This window comes from Oreochromis niloticus, linkage group LG3 (genome assembly GCF_001858045.2).
Source record: "Oreochromis niloticus isolate F11D_XX linkage group LG3, O_niloticus_UMD_NMBU, whole genome shotgun sequence".
Classification (NCBI taxonomy): Eukaryota; Metazoa; Chordata; class Actinopteri; order Cichliformes; family Cichlidae; genus Oreochromis; species Oreochromis niloticus.
The window spans coordinates 42,426,219-42,442,079 of record NC_031967.2 but is presented as its reverse complement, the minus strand read 5'-3'; the positions used below and the strand labels follow the sequence as shown (position 1 = coordinate 42,442,079).

The 15,861-nt window shown below is 38.5% G+C and overlaps 2 protein-coding genes across 5 annotated transcripts in view; both read right to left on the bottom strand.

Annotated features, from left to right (window-relative positions):
* Positions 1 to 15,861, bottom strand: part of LOC100695786 (zinc finger protein 239) — a 630,955-nt gene that overhangs the window by 429,410 nt on the left and 185,684 nt on the right. The window lies entirely within an intron of this gene.
* The window catches only part of LOC102079609 (zinc finger and SCAN domain-containing protein 31), a 55,733-nt gene that overhangs the window by 35,140 nt on the left and 4,732 nt on the right, over positions 1 to 15,861 (bottom strand). The window contains exon 1 of one of the 4 annotated variants that reach the window (XM_005464564.4): positions 3,372 to 3,511. The exons of 2 other annotated variants lie outside the window; for them this stretch is intronic. Coding sequence is in view for 1 of the 2 variants with exons in the window: in XM_005464562.3 (XP_005464619.1) it covers positions 7,327 to 8,057 (731 nt within the window). In the remaining variant the exon portion in view is untranslated. Of the gene's footprint in view, positions 1 to 3,371; positions 3,512 to 6,250; positions 8,058 to 15,861 lie in introns of those variants that run through there. One more of the 4 variants, XM_005464562.3, reaches the window with a different exon arrangement.

Below are 15,861 nucleotides of genomic sequence, written 5' to 3'. Positions count from 1 at the left end.
TAACCAGAGAGCACAACATATAACTTTCTACAGGACTTAAAGATATTATATTATGTAAAAGTCCAGACCCTCTGAGGATTATCAGAGTACTTCTAACATTACACAAAGCAAAGGTCTCCATCAGTGTTCATGAAATGCTGGGTTTATCCTTCTTGTGAGGGAGCTGCTGGTGAAGATCACGAGCCCTGCTTGATCCCGGCGATGAGTTTCAGTCTTCCTGGTGTTTCTGAAATGATGCCTCTCACTGTGGGTCAACAGAACATCTGGCACAGGACAGCTGTAATGAAACAAATTGAAGAAGTTTTGAAAAAAAAATCTTGGAAATGCCCTATATGTGAGAAGCAGATTTTGTATTTACGTTTCTTTTGCCAATTAAGATAACTGAAAGTATAATTTTCACCATACAATTACTAACCTTGTCATCTCCTGCACTGTCTGTTTTGGGCTCTGGGCTTGTCCTTCCCAGCGCTCATGAGACTGCTTGTGGTGTACTGTGGTATGAGGTGCTAACCTGTTGACAATGTTGGGAAGGTTAATTTTAAAATGTATTCCACCAAAGATTATAGAAGTAATGTATTCTGACTACTTTACAACTACATGAATGTAATATTGCTGCATGATTTATTACTATTACTGAAGGCTACTCGCCATACCAATACCAACTAGATGTTAAAATCTTAATATAAATGAGTAACAGTAGGTGGACATTAGGTAAGGCTGCACTTTTTGCAGCGATCTCCTATAGAAAACTATTCCGCGCGTATATAAAACCGGTCAGCGGCTCCGAACCGTACTAAAGGGACCTCTGGCTAATACGTCGGGTTCCGTGTCGGGCTCGTAGCTGAAAACTAGCTTTACTTTGTGTTCTGGGTCAACTTTGCTAGCGAGAGACAGAGAGAGGCGTTGAAAGGCTGCTCCAACGGAACTTATTGTTTCGGAGGAAAACACGAACACAGCGTACAGTCGAGTCTTAATAGCTTACTTACAGCTGGGCTCGTCAGGCACTCTTTTTGGCTGCAGTGGTTATTATTAGTGATGGTGAGATGAAGCCTGGTGGTGAACTGAAGCTTTCCATCCAACTGGTCGACTCATGTTTCGAAGCATTGTGATGATTCATTTGCTCTACTGCGCCATCAAGTGGACGATTCAAGTGAAACGGGCTCTGTGATTGTAATGATGTGATGTTTAAACCTCTAAACTGAATAAATAAATTGTTTTCGTGGTTATTTATCCCGAATATTGTCTCAGTATGTCTGATACAAAAGAGAAAGTGGAAACTATCAGGACAGAGTTTTGGTATGATTGTGTAACTGTTAGCCTCAGACAGTCAGTCAATAGTATAATTCAGATCATCGATCAGTACATTTGCATATTTTTATAACTATAAAAAGAAAGCTGACACTTTCGAGACTTTATCTAAGGTGTAAGCATCACAGCAGATGTCTTTGTGTCAACGTAGCTGACGCTAAAACAGAAAAACGATTTTATAAAAATATTCAGCAGTAGATCAAAAACGAAAGAAAACCATTAATCAAGAAATGAACATTACCTGATGTTGCTGAATTGAAGCAGAGCAAATTACAGAGGTTTTATTAGAGACACACCTTAGCGTTTTGCAATTTTGCATAAAGTTAAAAAGTTTAAATTTGGTTAGTAGCCTATTGAACGGCAGAAATTAGGTTTTCTTTTCGGAAGTATTTAAAAGGGAAAAAACAGCGTCTGACAGCGATGTAAACAACGGTAGTCTTATGCGTAACAAACAAGCGAATAATACAGAAAACAGATTTTTAGACGGGAAACTGTTCTTGAAGTGTGTGTGTGTGTGTGTGTGTGTGTGTGGGTGAGAAAGAGAGCTGTGCATGAAGTGTGATTTTATCCTGGTGAAAGCAAAACAGCAAAAGTAAGAGGAAATTCATGACTATGTTTATGTGAAGCGTAGTTTGGATCTTCTTTTGCTGCTGGTTCGGTCAATATTGTTTGAAGAGAAATAAAACCTGCAGCTTCAGAATCAGTGCAAAAAAGGCGTAAACACGAAGCACGGACCCGCCGACGGATCAGATTCTGATGCTTCAGCGGGTCCGCACTTTATGTTTACGTCTTTGTGCAGAATCGGTGTACCTGCTCTCATTTACTGTTTTACCTGTTTCGTGGTTGTTGAAATGTAGTAATATTTATATTAAAAATCGATTCAGGATTTTAATGAATCGATATCACGCTCTCCAAGCAAGAATCGATTTTAATCGATAATCAAAACCCGCTCCTAGTAGCTGTGTAATCATGCTTATGTACATCTGGATAATGACACAAACTAGTGTTTGGTGCTTCACTTATTAATAAACTAAAAGACAGAAATCAGATTATAGGATCTGTAGTGTTGTTTATTTATATTATGGTGCTTATCATCTTCCTTGCTGGTTCCATCGAAGAAGAAATGCTCAAGGAACTATGTAACGCATACGTAATCCAATTCCACAGTGTGATGGGGGAAATCAGCTGTATTTTGCTGCCCATTTTATTTCGAATCTTGCGCGAACCGTGAGCCAGTTCCTGAATCAGTCACGTGGTACGGACTGCCTGCGAGGCCTCGAACGTCACTACATATGTAATCAAAGCAAGCCTCGATACGAGCTTCACAAAAACTACTCCAAGATTACCCGACACACGATTCGAAGCTTCGACACACAGGACACATCACTAGTTATTATTATATTTACATGCTTCCAGCTCCCGTTTCTGCTCGGTGACAACTCATACTTTTCCTTTTTCTCCCTCCCTCGCTCACAGACACATAATGGGTATGGTAGTCCATTCTCCCTGCAGCACGGACTACACTGCCCATGAGGCTACATTGTTTAGGGCGATGCCTGTAACACTCTGTTATTGCCTTCATATTAAATCATTTTTGTATAATAATTTTTAGAGCCTTTTGTTTGGGTTTCCACCGGCGTGGAATTACCAAAAATAGAGAGACCATAGCCTAACATATGAAACAGGAAATTACCGCCATGTAATCCATTTATTTCAACAAAGTAACTGTATTCTCAATATCACCTATTGAAAGGTAAGTGTAACGGATACATTTACTCATATTTTGTATTTTAAATACGTAACGCCGGTGCATGTATTACGTTACTCCCCAACACTGCCTGTTGATGAGATCTTGTGCCGCTCCTAAAACACCGGCCTCCAACTCCTAAAGAGACACGGGTGTCCCTAAATTTAGCAAATATTAGCTTCAGGCTAGCTTGCTACAACGAATAGGCTAATACCAGCATTTTACCACAACTTCACCAGATGTAGCTAAAAAAAACTAAACTAATGTCCAGTCCAGTGGGACAGCAAGGAAAGATGACAAAAAAATGATTACTTACTTGCGGTTTAGAGGGTCAAGCTGAAATTGAAGCAGCCATTGAAAGACGGGAAGAGAGAAAGATGGCAGCTTGGTCAGCACTAGTGGTCTCTATAATGTATGCAAATACATGCGGGTCGGAATCCCCCCCCAGCGCGCCCCCGGACGCCAAAACAGTGCCAGCAGATTGAAACTGAAAAATGGTTTGAAACCAAAAAATGGATTGAAACCGAAAAATGGTTTGAAACCGAAAAAAAAGCGCCCCTCCGACAGCCAAACCCATCTGTTCTCTGATTGGATTGTTACATTTCTGATTGACATGACATTAACCAATCAGATGAAAGGAAGAAAAATAGGGTCAAAATTCTTACTTGTAACTTGCAGAGATTCACACGTTTGTTTGTTTTTTGGCTAAGTCCACACACAAATCTTTTTTACGCACACACAAATTCTTTTTACACATACAAATCCTGATTTACAAGTACAAAATATTTACGACCACATTTTGAGCCCATACATGGCTCCCCACAACCTCTAGCAGATTGTTACATGGAGAAACCTTTTGAATACAAGCACGTCCGTCCACACAGGTGTTCACAGACACAAACTACACTTATCTTCACTGCTACCTCGAAGCACACTGTGTGCTGTTGGCCTTGCGTGCTGCACAATAAAATTCAATATTTAGTATTTACTGTTATTTACATTTATTTAGGTTATTGCAATGATGTTGTGTTTATTGTGTTGCACTTTTTTATGCTTGTTTTCTCTTTTTTTTCCCTAAACAGGTGATCCAGGTGATTTTTTTCTTCTTCTTTTTTAAATGTCCTCTCTTACTGCCCCTCTTCCCCTCTGTTTATCTTTCCCTCTCTTTCTTTCTCCCTTTCCTATCCCCCAGTCATGTCTGTCCCTTCTATAAAAACTTAAAATTAAATTAAATACAAAAAATTAATATTAAATGGTATAATATACACGTAGTGCTCTTGTTTAGCAGAAATGCATATTACCATTTAGTATCCATTTTATCTGGGAGCGTTTTTAATCCTTTTTGTGAAAGCTTTTATATAAAATATCTGAAAAGTAGATTGCATAACATTCGATGCAGCTACAAGACATTTGAAACACATGTTTAGCAGCTAATAATTTGGTTTTAAATTCAGCTTTTGCTGTGTTACATGCAGGTAACAGTGAGTATTATTGCTGTATGTGATCTCCGACATTATATCAGACTTAATGATGCAACATCTTTGCACTACTTACCTAGTTAGAATAGTTAGTTTTAGTTAGATAGTTAGTTTTTGTTAATTTATGTTGTAATTTATGCTAGGTCAGTCTGCCCTGTCTCGAGCTAGCTAGTTTAGTAATTTTTCTGTTAATTTATGTTGTAAATTTATGTTGCATGTAGCACCTTGGCCCTGGAGGAACGCTGTTTCGCCTCACTGTGTACAACTGTATATAGCTGAAGTGACAATAAAAGCCAACTTGAACTTGAACTTGAACTTGAACACATGCTGTATGGATTTGAATGTATCAGTGAATGTATTTTGTGTGTGTTTTCTCTGGAGTTTTTTTATTTCTAACTATGAGCACTATTTCTGTTGTATCCTACATCATGGTTGTAAAATAAAACTCAAAACCAAAGGTTTAAATTATGTTATGCAAAACAGACAATTCTCATTGTATTGAAACGTAATCTACACATTTATTGGTTCCTTTAATTGCTGCTAATGATATTTTGTGTTAAATATGCTGAATCACAAAGTGTAACAGGCCGAACAGCAAAGTCAGCTTCTTTGTCACATTTCTACTTTTTGTCCTCCTCTTCTTCTTTCGTCCTCAACAGCTGTGCAGTAAAAACTTCTGAACTTTGGCACAATGATGAAGGGATGAGGCTTTATTTTCAAAATGAGGTACCACTGATTCTTTGGAAATCAGTCTAATCATTTAAGACGTTACTCTCTCTCTCTCTCTCTCTCTCTCTCTCTCTCCAGACTGGCTCTCTGATGTACTCGCTCACTCCCAGTGAAAATCTGAACATTGTCTTCATCTAGGCCTCCAACTTTCCCTCATCCTATGCCTGCAACTAGTCCAGAATGCCGCAGCACGGCTTTTAAGCGGCACCAGAAGACACGATCATATTACACCTGTCTTGGCCAACCTTCAATGGCTCCCCGTCAAATACCGTATTGTTTTTAAAATCCTTTGGTACACTTTTAAAATTTTAAATAACTTGGCGCCCAGCTACTTAATTGACCTCCTTGACCTATATACCTCCAAGAGAGCACTTAGATCCTCTAATCAATCGCTCTTACTGCAACCAATGTCCCGACAGAAGACTAGGGAGGATTGTGCTTTTGCTATTGCTGCACCTAAACTTTGGAATAGCCTGCCGATTGATGTCTGTGCGTCAGAATCCATTCAATCTTTCAAATCATGTTTAAAAACCCACCTGTTTAAGCTAGCCTTCGAAAAAATTAGACTTTAACTTCCACCCCGTTCGCTCTTGTGCCACGCCACTTACCTGTAACAATTTTGTAATGATAACTGTATTTTCTTTGTTCTTCTATTGTTGTAATCCTGCAACACAGCAATTGTGTGAAGCAATTTGATGTACCTTGGTCTTTTAAATGTGCTATAGAAATAAAATTGAAACTGAAACTGAAATATATACTTTTTTGAGACTTTGTAAGTGTTAGTGTGTCTATGTAGTCATTTCTACTGGAAGACCATATTCTGATCAGTGAATCCTAGTATCATTCTCTATAAGGCCATGTTTGTTTTCCAAACAAAAAAGAAGAAAGGTAAACTGGAACAACGATATGGAATGAGGCATGTTTATCCAAAAGGGTCAAAACATCAATTTCTGCATTTACAGTATATAAAATAACATCAGAAACAAGGTAAGTAAACAAACTTTATTTATACATTACCTTTCACAGGTGAAAAACTACAAAGTGCTTTACAATAGAAACAGGCAATAAAAACACGGAAGATAAAAACATAAAACAACATACATATAACATAGGGCCTAAAACTATATGGCCTATGACTCCAAGAACACCGTCCTCACTGTTAAACATTGAGGTGGAAACATTGTGCTTTGGGGGTGTTTTTCTGCCAGGGGGACAGGACAACTGCACCGGATTTAAGAGAGGATGGAAGGGGCCATGTACTGTCAAATCTTGGTTGAGAATCTCCTTCTCTCAGCCAGGGCATTGAGAATGGGTCGTTAGTGGGTATTCCAGCATGACAGTGATCCAAAACACATGGTCAAGGCTACAAAGGATTGGTCTAAGCGACCTTAATCCCATAGAAAAATCTGTGGAAAGAGCTGAAGGTTTGAGATGCCATGAAACATTAATTACTCAGAGGATCTGCAACGAGGAGTGGGACAAACTCCCCACTGAGATATGTGCAAAACTCGTAGACAACTACAAGACACATCAGACCTCTGTGATTGCAAACAAAGGTTTTGCCACCAAGCACTAAAGCATGTTTTGCAAAGGGACCCAATATTTATTTCATTCATGAACGTGCAAATTGATCTATAACTTTTTTTTTTGCATTTTTCTGGATTTTCGGTGTTGTTGTTGTTCTATCACTGTTCAAATAAACCTACCATTGAATTTATAGACTGATAATGCCTTTGTTAGTAGGCAGACTTACAATTTCAGCAGAGGTTCAAAAAGTTTTTTTCCCTGACTATATAATAATGAGGTAATAAACTGCCCTATTCTGGGAAGCATGTTCAAGAGCTGATTAATTTTGGCATCAGCAATTCTGAGTTTTCAGTTCCAGTGCAGCTGATCAGAGTAAGTTCAGTCAGCTGAGTTCACTCTGAGATAAGATTGTGTGTAAATGGATTAATGGAGCTCCATAACAACAAATTAAAAACAACAACAACAAACAAACAGCAGAACCTCCATCTGTCAAAAAGAAGTATGACGAATCACAACACATTTTCTGAGGAAGACACTTTAAACAGCATGAATTTTCATGTGAGTCTTTACATATTCAAGCCGCCTATATCTTTTCCCACAGCTGCTACAGGAATACGGTTTCTCACCTGTGTGAATTTTTACATGACGTTGCAATGCAGAGGTTAGTTTGAATCTTTTTCCACAGGTCCTGCAAAGATGTGGCTTCTCATCTGTGTGAATTTTTACATGAGTACTCAAATGTGATTTCTGAATGAATCTTTTCCCACAGGTGTTACAGGAATGTGGTCTCTCACCTGTGTGAATTCTCCGATGTCTAATCAATTTGGATTTCCTTTGAAAAAGCTTTCCACATATGTCACATATCAGATGCTTATGCCTGTTCTGAGGTTTACTCTGACTCTCTGACACAGAAGTGTTGTTTACTCTCTGACTGCGACTTCTCTTTCTGCCATATCTATTCTTTTTCAGCTCTGCCTTTCTAGCTGATCCTGAGTCCACACGCTGGCTTTCGTCATGATCTCGGCTCTCTGCTTCAGGAGAGATGTGAGAAATGAACTGCTCACTGTTTGGTTCTGGTTCACTGTAGTCACTTTCCTGCTTCAGTACAAGCTGCTCTCCCTCCTGACTGCTGCAGAGTTCCTCCTGTTCCTCTTTAATCTGTGGCGGCTCTGGGTCCTCCTGGTCCAGACTGGAGTTCCTTTCCTTATTACAGACCTGCTTCTCTCTGGTGACCACCTCCTCTTCACGGACACTCTGCTGGTGAAGGTCTGGAGAGAAATAGGGAATAAATTAACTAATAACAAACATTTGAGAAAATGCATTCTGATCTGAATCATTAGCAGCTCTCTATGTAGTGACCATGTAACAGTGAAATTTAAAGAGTACAAAGTGACAAATTATTTGGGCACTGATGCAAATTACTTATTTCTTATTAATAAAGATCAGCTTAATGTGTGGATGTCTATAAATGTGTGAAATGTAGTGATGTTGGTGTGTTTTTTGGTAAATGAAAGTGGATTTCTCAGTTTAAGTGTTACACATTTGTGCTGCTTCAGAAACATTTCTTTGTGCTCACAGTGTCAAAGCTTTGTTACTGAGTGTTATAGTTTTAATGTGTTTTTTTTCTTAATCCAGTATAAGTAAGCAGGAGTTTCTTAGCATTTCCGTGTCTCACTCATTTGGAGGGAAAAAGTAAACCAATGAACCGATCAGAAACAAATAACAACTTGAGTAGTACTATTAGACAGATTACAAAATTCACTTTATCTCCCAGGAACAAGGCTTAGTTTGTTTATCTTGAAGGCAAGGATTATTTTGACTACATTTATACTTATTCAATTCAATTTTATTTATACAGCGCCAAATCACAATAGCCTCAAAGCGGTTTATATTGTAAGGTAGACCCTACAATAATACGTACAGAGAAAAACCCAACAATCACATGACCCCCTATGAGCAAGCACTTTGGCGACAGTGGGAAGGAAAAACTCCCTTTTAACAGGAAGAAACCTCTGGCAGAACCAGGCTCAGGGAGGGGCGGGGCCATCTGCTGCGACCGGTTGGGGTGAGAGAAGGAAAACAGGATAAAGACATGCTGTGGAAGAGAGACAGAGATTAATAACAAGTATGACTCAGTGAAGAGAGGTCTGTTAACACATAGCGAGTGAGAAAGGTGACTGAAGAAGAACTACTCAATGCATCATGCGAATCCCCCAGCAGCCTACTCTGTCTCTTGAATCCAAACTGGAAGCTGGTTCCATAGAAGAGGGGCCTGAAAACTGAAGGCTCTGCCTCCCATTCTACTTTTAAATACTCTTGGAACAAAAAGCAAGCCTGCAGTGTGAGAGCAAAGTGCTCTAATGGGGTGATATAGTCAGAGGTGGGTAGTAACGAGTTACATTTACTCCGTTACATTTACTTGAGTAAGGTTTTGAAAAAAATGTACTTTTAAAGTACCTTTTTTGCACGATACTTTTTACTTTTACTTGAGTACATTTGTGAAGAAGAAACGGTACTTTTACTCCGCTACATTTGCAAAATTCGACTCGTTACTTTAAAAAAAATAATTAGTTTAACACATTAGATAATATGCCGCCAGTGGAGTTTCCGGTGACTTTTTTAAACTGTGGCGGGCAGAGCGGCCCAAGCGTTTCAAAGTAGTGGACACACGGAAAGAAGAAACATGAAAACATGGCAGAGCCAATTGTCTACGCTAGAGCTGAAGAGGATGAACACCCTTGGCCTCATATACAAAGAATGTTTCGCATAAAAGCATTACTAAAGAACAGCTATATCTTCAGTGTCGGTGTCTTCAGTAAGAGCCAAAACAAACCAGCGTGAAACAACTCAACTCGTGTGACCTGATGAAACGGTAAGTTTTCTCTAAATAACTTTTTAGCTGTGTTAGCTGGATGTCAGTCTTATGTTACAGCAGCTGTGTCTAGCTCGAGCTGTGAGTCATATTTTCGGCGCTACGTTGTAGTGAGATAAGTTTGTGGGTGTTTTGTGCAGCTTCGGCTGTCCTTTTAACTGCTCGCTGGTTAGCTAGCGTGAGCTATAAGCTAACAGCTAGCCTGGTTAATGACGCTGGAGTTCAACGCGCATGCAAACAGCTCGTCTCTACTGCTTGAACTGTTAAAACAGAAGGCAATACTGCGGCTGGCAGGATTTATTATGTGAAAAAGCAGCTTGTTTAGTTTAAACAGTCTGCATTAAGCTGGGCAAACACTGCGATTTTTTCAGTCGCGTTATTCAGCTCCTGCTCAAACTGTACAATTGAATCGCAGTGGTTAGAAGTTCATAGGTCACGATGCAGGGTCTCTCACTATACGGCCTGATGCTCTGATGCGACCTGAGTGCTTAAACTGTGCGTCCATAACATGAAGCTTATCATACAGAATCTGTCTCTCGCTGTCCCTCTCTCTGTCTTACAGACACACAGACACACACACCACCACCATCAACTTTGCTAAATTACTAATGGAAAACATTGACCAGGCAGCTGCAATTGAGCAGCAGTGTCCATCCAGCTCTTTTCATGGTTGTTGTAGTCGTGATAGTTTTGTGAGGCCACATTGAAAAGCCTCGGATACGTAAGCGTAGAGCTGCCACCCAGCCAAAAGAAAAATAGAAAAGTATATTGTTCTAACAACATACTTTTCACGTTTGAACAATATAATATCACGTTATTACAATATACATAATTATCACGTTCGTACAATATAAATATTATATAGGCTACATCGCAGCTCCAGTCACGGCTTCCATCAACGTCTTTCTCGTCTTTTCCCAGAGTAACAGCCAAACAGGAGGATCCATTGGCTAGCACTGCTTAGCCTTGCACGCATTCTTATTTTAAACTTAATCTGGAATTCATTGCAAACTGTTTGTGCGGGATATGAATGACAGGATTTTGTTTTTCTACAAGAGTTAGTAAAAAACATCTCCAGTGTGATCAAATCTTCTTGCCAAACATCTGCAGCTTGGCAGTGTTTACAGCACTATAATGACCAGACCTAATTCTTTTGAAAACCATACATCTTTCCACAGGTCTCAACTTCATCAGACATCACCTAGACTCAGAGCTGGATGAGGCCAGCACAAACAGCAGCCTAACCGATGAAGATGATGGATCCATGGGGTCAGGAAAGCCAGAAGCAGGGGAACTGGAGAGGTACCTTTCATGTCCATTCACTGGAGGTGTGGCTATATTGCATGGCGTTCCTCACATCAAGAAGCTGTTGATCAAAATCAATACTGCTCTTCATGCATCTGGAGCTTGTGAAGGACTTCTCAGTCATGCAGGACTCCTGTTCACTGCTAAACAGTTACAGCGTCACAGCAAGAACCTTGAGAGCAAACTGCTGAAGCTTAACCATCACCTCACTGAGTTAAGAAATGGCACATTTTTGCTAAATATGCAGAAATAAATGCACACCCATACAATTTATGGTAAACTGAGCTGCCTTGTATGTACATATGTTGAAGATGCCTCGTTCTAATGTTTTCTCTGAGGCTGCTGTGCCATTTGGAGCAAAAATGAATTTAAAGTTTACAGCATATCTTGTCACTGGAAATTGTTTGCACTGTTTATATGTTTATATTATTTACTGTAGGTATTGGTGGAAAAAGCTTTATGTTGTGAAAAACTGTTGAAAATACTAAAATTTGTATATTTATTTATTTTTGTTTGTCTGATAGCATTTATTTAAAATATAAATCAGACATTTCAAACAGTTACTCGCTACTTGAGTAGTCTTTTCACCAAGTACTTTTTTTACTCTTACTTGAGTAACATTTTTGAAGACTACTTTTCACTTTTACTTGAGTAATAATATTTTAAAGTAATGCTACTCTTACTTGAGTACAATTTTTGGATACTCGACCCACCTCTGGATATAGTACTTTAAGGTCATTAAGATAAGATAAGATAAGATAACCTTTATTAGTCCCACACGTAAGATAACATTTAATTGTTTCTTAAATGGTTACATTTTTATTTGTGAAGAAGTTCATGAAGTCATTACTGGTAGTCTGGCTACAGTGCTAAAGATAAATCTAGGTTTGTTCTTATTTTCTTCAATCAATTTCAGGAAACACTGTTAAATGTTCATTTTCTATGCCATATGTTAAAATAGGATCTAGAGTGTGATTAAAGTGGTGGGTGAATTATAATTTGATTGAATTTACGTTTAGCCACCAGTTTTAAATTTCCCTCCATGTCACCTGCTCTGACTCCTGGAAGACAATTGACTATGGTTGATGGTGTCTGTAGCTTCACATGTCTCAGAACAGAATCGACAGTTACAAGGTTTTGATCCCTGGCGGGTGTGTCGCCAAGTGGGGAAAAGTGGTTAGACACATGAACAGGTTGGTGGTGTACCTGGGGCTTCTGTTTAAGATTATGCTTCCTCCTTATCGTCTCCAAGTCATCCTGTTTCCCCAGCTGCTCAGGGCAGTCTGCGGGTGGACAGCTAGCGGGGCCTATGCTACTTTTGGCTGCACCAGCTACAGGGGCCTGGCTGGTGAAGAAGTCATGCTGCTAGCAAGTCGGCTACGAGCTAAGCTAAGCTAAGCTAAGCTAGCGAAACCCTAAAGACACAGTGAGTGAAAACTGTGACTATAAATTAGAAAGTGAATAGACAGAGAGAGTGCTTTGGATGAAGTATGGGAAGATTATAATTTCTTATTTCATAGTGTAAGTTTTTTAAATTAAATAGCTAAGAAAAGCACCACGGTATGTTGGAACAGGAAGTGACTGGAACAGGAAATCGCTATTAGCTCTCTTAAAAGTCACTAAATGACCTAATTGCCTAATCTCCATAATTGGTAATGGATGCTGTAGGAGAGAGAAATAACATTGTGGAAAAGACATACTGTGAATAAAAAACACCTTTAAAGCATTTAGAATATATTTATAACTACAAATTAAATTTCTTTTAGCAATTATTGTTTTTTTAAATGTCACAAGTCTAACCCTCCTCCTTTATTCAGCCCCAAAAGTGACCCAAAACAGGCACTATGGCGGAGTTACTTTTGTGAGCATCTCTGCTCTGACAGCAGCTGGGGACGTGGACTGCTGCGTTAGGACTATCTGCTGCCTGTGAGCACTTTGGCATGGGCGAGGTGCCCATGGCAGCACCTGCTGCTTGTTGAGTGTAAGAGCGATATGTGCTTTCACATCAAAAAGTGGTCATAAGTCTTCCTAATAACACCAGAAAAAGTCACCAGATTTGTCGCTAGTCGCTTTTTAGAAAAAAAAGGCAGAAATGCAGCGCTGAAAAAGGGGTCTGAAAATCTCTAAATATAGTGACAAAGTCGCTAAGTTGGCAACACTGACGAACACTAAGGGATAGCAGCACCCATTTATGAAATGCAAAAAACCATGATTCTGTGTGCAGTCCCACAATGACCAATTCATGGGACTGTCCTATTTAATCTTCATATGCTGTCTCTTCATGACATCTTTTAGGAGTTAGCTGTGATAAGCCAACATATCAAATATGTAAATGATACCCAGATTCATTTCTGTGCTCTCATTATGTTTGTGCCTTGGAAAAGTGGATGTCTGGACACAACTAAAACTTAATTCCATTCATCTATTCTCCTTCAATTAAACAGAAAAAAACAAAGCCATTTAGTTTACATCTTCAGACTTCAGGCACTGAAGACCTGTGTAAAAAATTACAGAGCCTATCCAGGAAAACAATGTCGTAACCAGAAACTGCTCTAACCCTAGGTCGTAACCTTCCCACGCCTAACTACACGTCATATCAATGCAGCCTCCAACATCTTGAATGGCACGGAAGGTTGAAAGGAGCTTCCAATTACAACGTAAATTGGGGCGTAGATTTCTTGCATAGGTTTAAATCAAGCTTTACTTTCAATGGCCATATTAAGGCAACACCTCTGAAAGATTGAAGATTGTATAATGCGTTCCTCAAGGTTCTATTTTGGGACCTAAACTTTTTAATTTATATATCAATGATATCTGTGACGTATCAAAAAGGTTACATTTCGTTTTATTTGCAGATGATACAAATTTTTATTGCTCAGGAGAGAATTTGAAAGATTTGGTTAAAATTATGGTTTCTGAGATGGTAATATTTAAAAAATGGTTTGATGTAAATAAATTATCTTTGAATCTGACAAAAACAAAATTTGTGATATTTGGTAATGGTGTAAAGCAGGAATAATTTATTATGTCCACTATTGGAGAATTGATTGAAAGAGTTACTGAATTTAGCTTTTTGGGTGTAATAGTATATAAAAATTTAACGTGGAAATCTCATATTGAGTATATTAGAAAGAAGATAGTCAAAAACATTTATATTTTGGGAAATGTTAGAGATTTATTAGACTACAAGTCAATGCGCATCTTATACTTTACATTGTCTTTCTCATACCCCAGTTATTGTATGGAAGTTTGGGGGAATACATATGTGAATACCATAAACCCTCTATACTTATTACAGAAGAAAGTGATACGAATGATTCATAATGTTAAATATAGAGAACATACAAATAAATTGTTTATAAAATTGAAACTATTGAAATTAGAAGATTTTGTGAAACTACGGACACTATTAATTATGTTTAAGGCTAAAAATAATACTTTGCCTTTCAAGTTACAAAATTTATTTTCAATGTGTTCGGGAGGTGAAGACAGCAGAAGAAAATATCATTTTAAGCATCAGCTAGCTATCACTACACAAAGATTAATGAGTCAACGGTTAGGGGTATATGACTGTGCTGAACTCTCTTCATTATAATCTAAAGAGTTGTACAAATTTACATTGTTTTAAAAAGTGTTACATGTTTAAAACGATAAATCAATATGAAGAATATGAAAGAAATTGGAGTTAATTGAAGAAGGGAATTTTTTTCTCCCTCTTTCTGTCTCCTTATTTTATTCTATTTACTTTTTTTTTCTCCTTGTTATTATGTGATGTGGTATATTGCTGATTGTAAATGTGTTGTTTGGTCTGTGTTAGGATCTGGAGATAAATGCTACTGTGTTCCTTGGTTTATGGTGCCCACTTGTAATATTAGTTGGATCGCAGATAGGGGGCGGGGTTTAATAAGAATATTTTCTTCTTCCTGCTCCTTTTCACGCATGGTTGGAGTGTTATATCAAGGGAAAGCATGGTTTGTATGTATGAAAGGATAGAACTGTTGAACCAAGTGTGAAATAAATAAATAAATGAAGGCCAAATTAAATCCAAACCATTAAATTATTTATGGCAATATTAAACAAATACATAGGACTGCTTTCTTCCATTTGCATAGTAACTCAAAAAATACCAATATCCTCTCTAGAAAAGCTAGTTCATGCATTTATTACTTCTAGTTTGGACTACTGTAAATTGATATTGTTGGGATGTCCTAAAACTCCATGTAAGGCTTTGAGTTGATCCAAAGTGCTGCAGCAAGTGTACTGAAAGGAACTAGAAAGAGAGAGCATACTTCTACTATATCGGGGTCTCTTCATTAGCGTTCTGTTAAATCCTGCTTTTCACACAGAAGTTCTTGAATAATCAGGCTCCATCTTATCTTAATAAACTTATAGTACCATATCACTCCATTAAAACACTTTGTCCTCAGGCTGCAGATTTACTGGTGTTTTCTAGAATATTTGGCTAGAGGAGACAGACAACCTCTTTACTTTTAAGAAAGCATATAGTTAGGGCTGGATCAGGTAACCCTGAATCCTCCCATAGTTATGCTGCAATAGGTGTAGACTGCTGTGGGATTCCCATGATACACTCAGTTTTTCTTCTTCAGTCACCCTTCTCACTCATTATGTGTTAATAGACCTCTCTGCATTGAATCATTACATATTATTGATCTCTGGCTCTCTTTAACAGCATCTCTTTGTCCTTTCCTCCTGCCCTCACCCCCACCGGTCAGGGCAGATATCTGCCCTGCTGTGAACCTGTTTTTTCTGGAGGTTTCTTCCTGTTAAAAGGGAGTTTTCCCTTCTTACTGTAGGAGTGCATTGAAGCAACTGTTGCTAGGATTGTGCTCTGTATGAATAACACAAATGTGAATTGAATAGAAATGAGAAATATA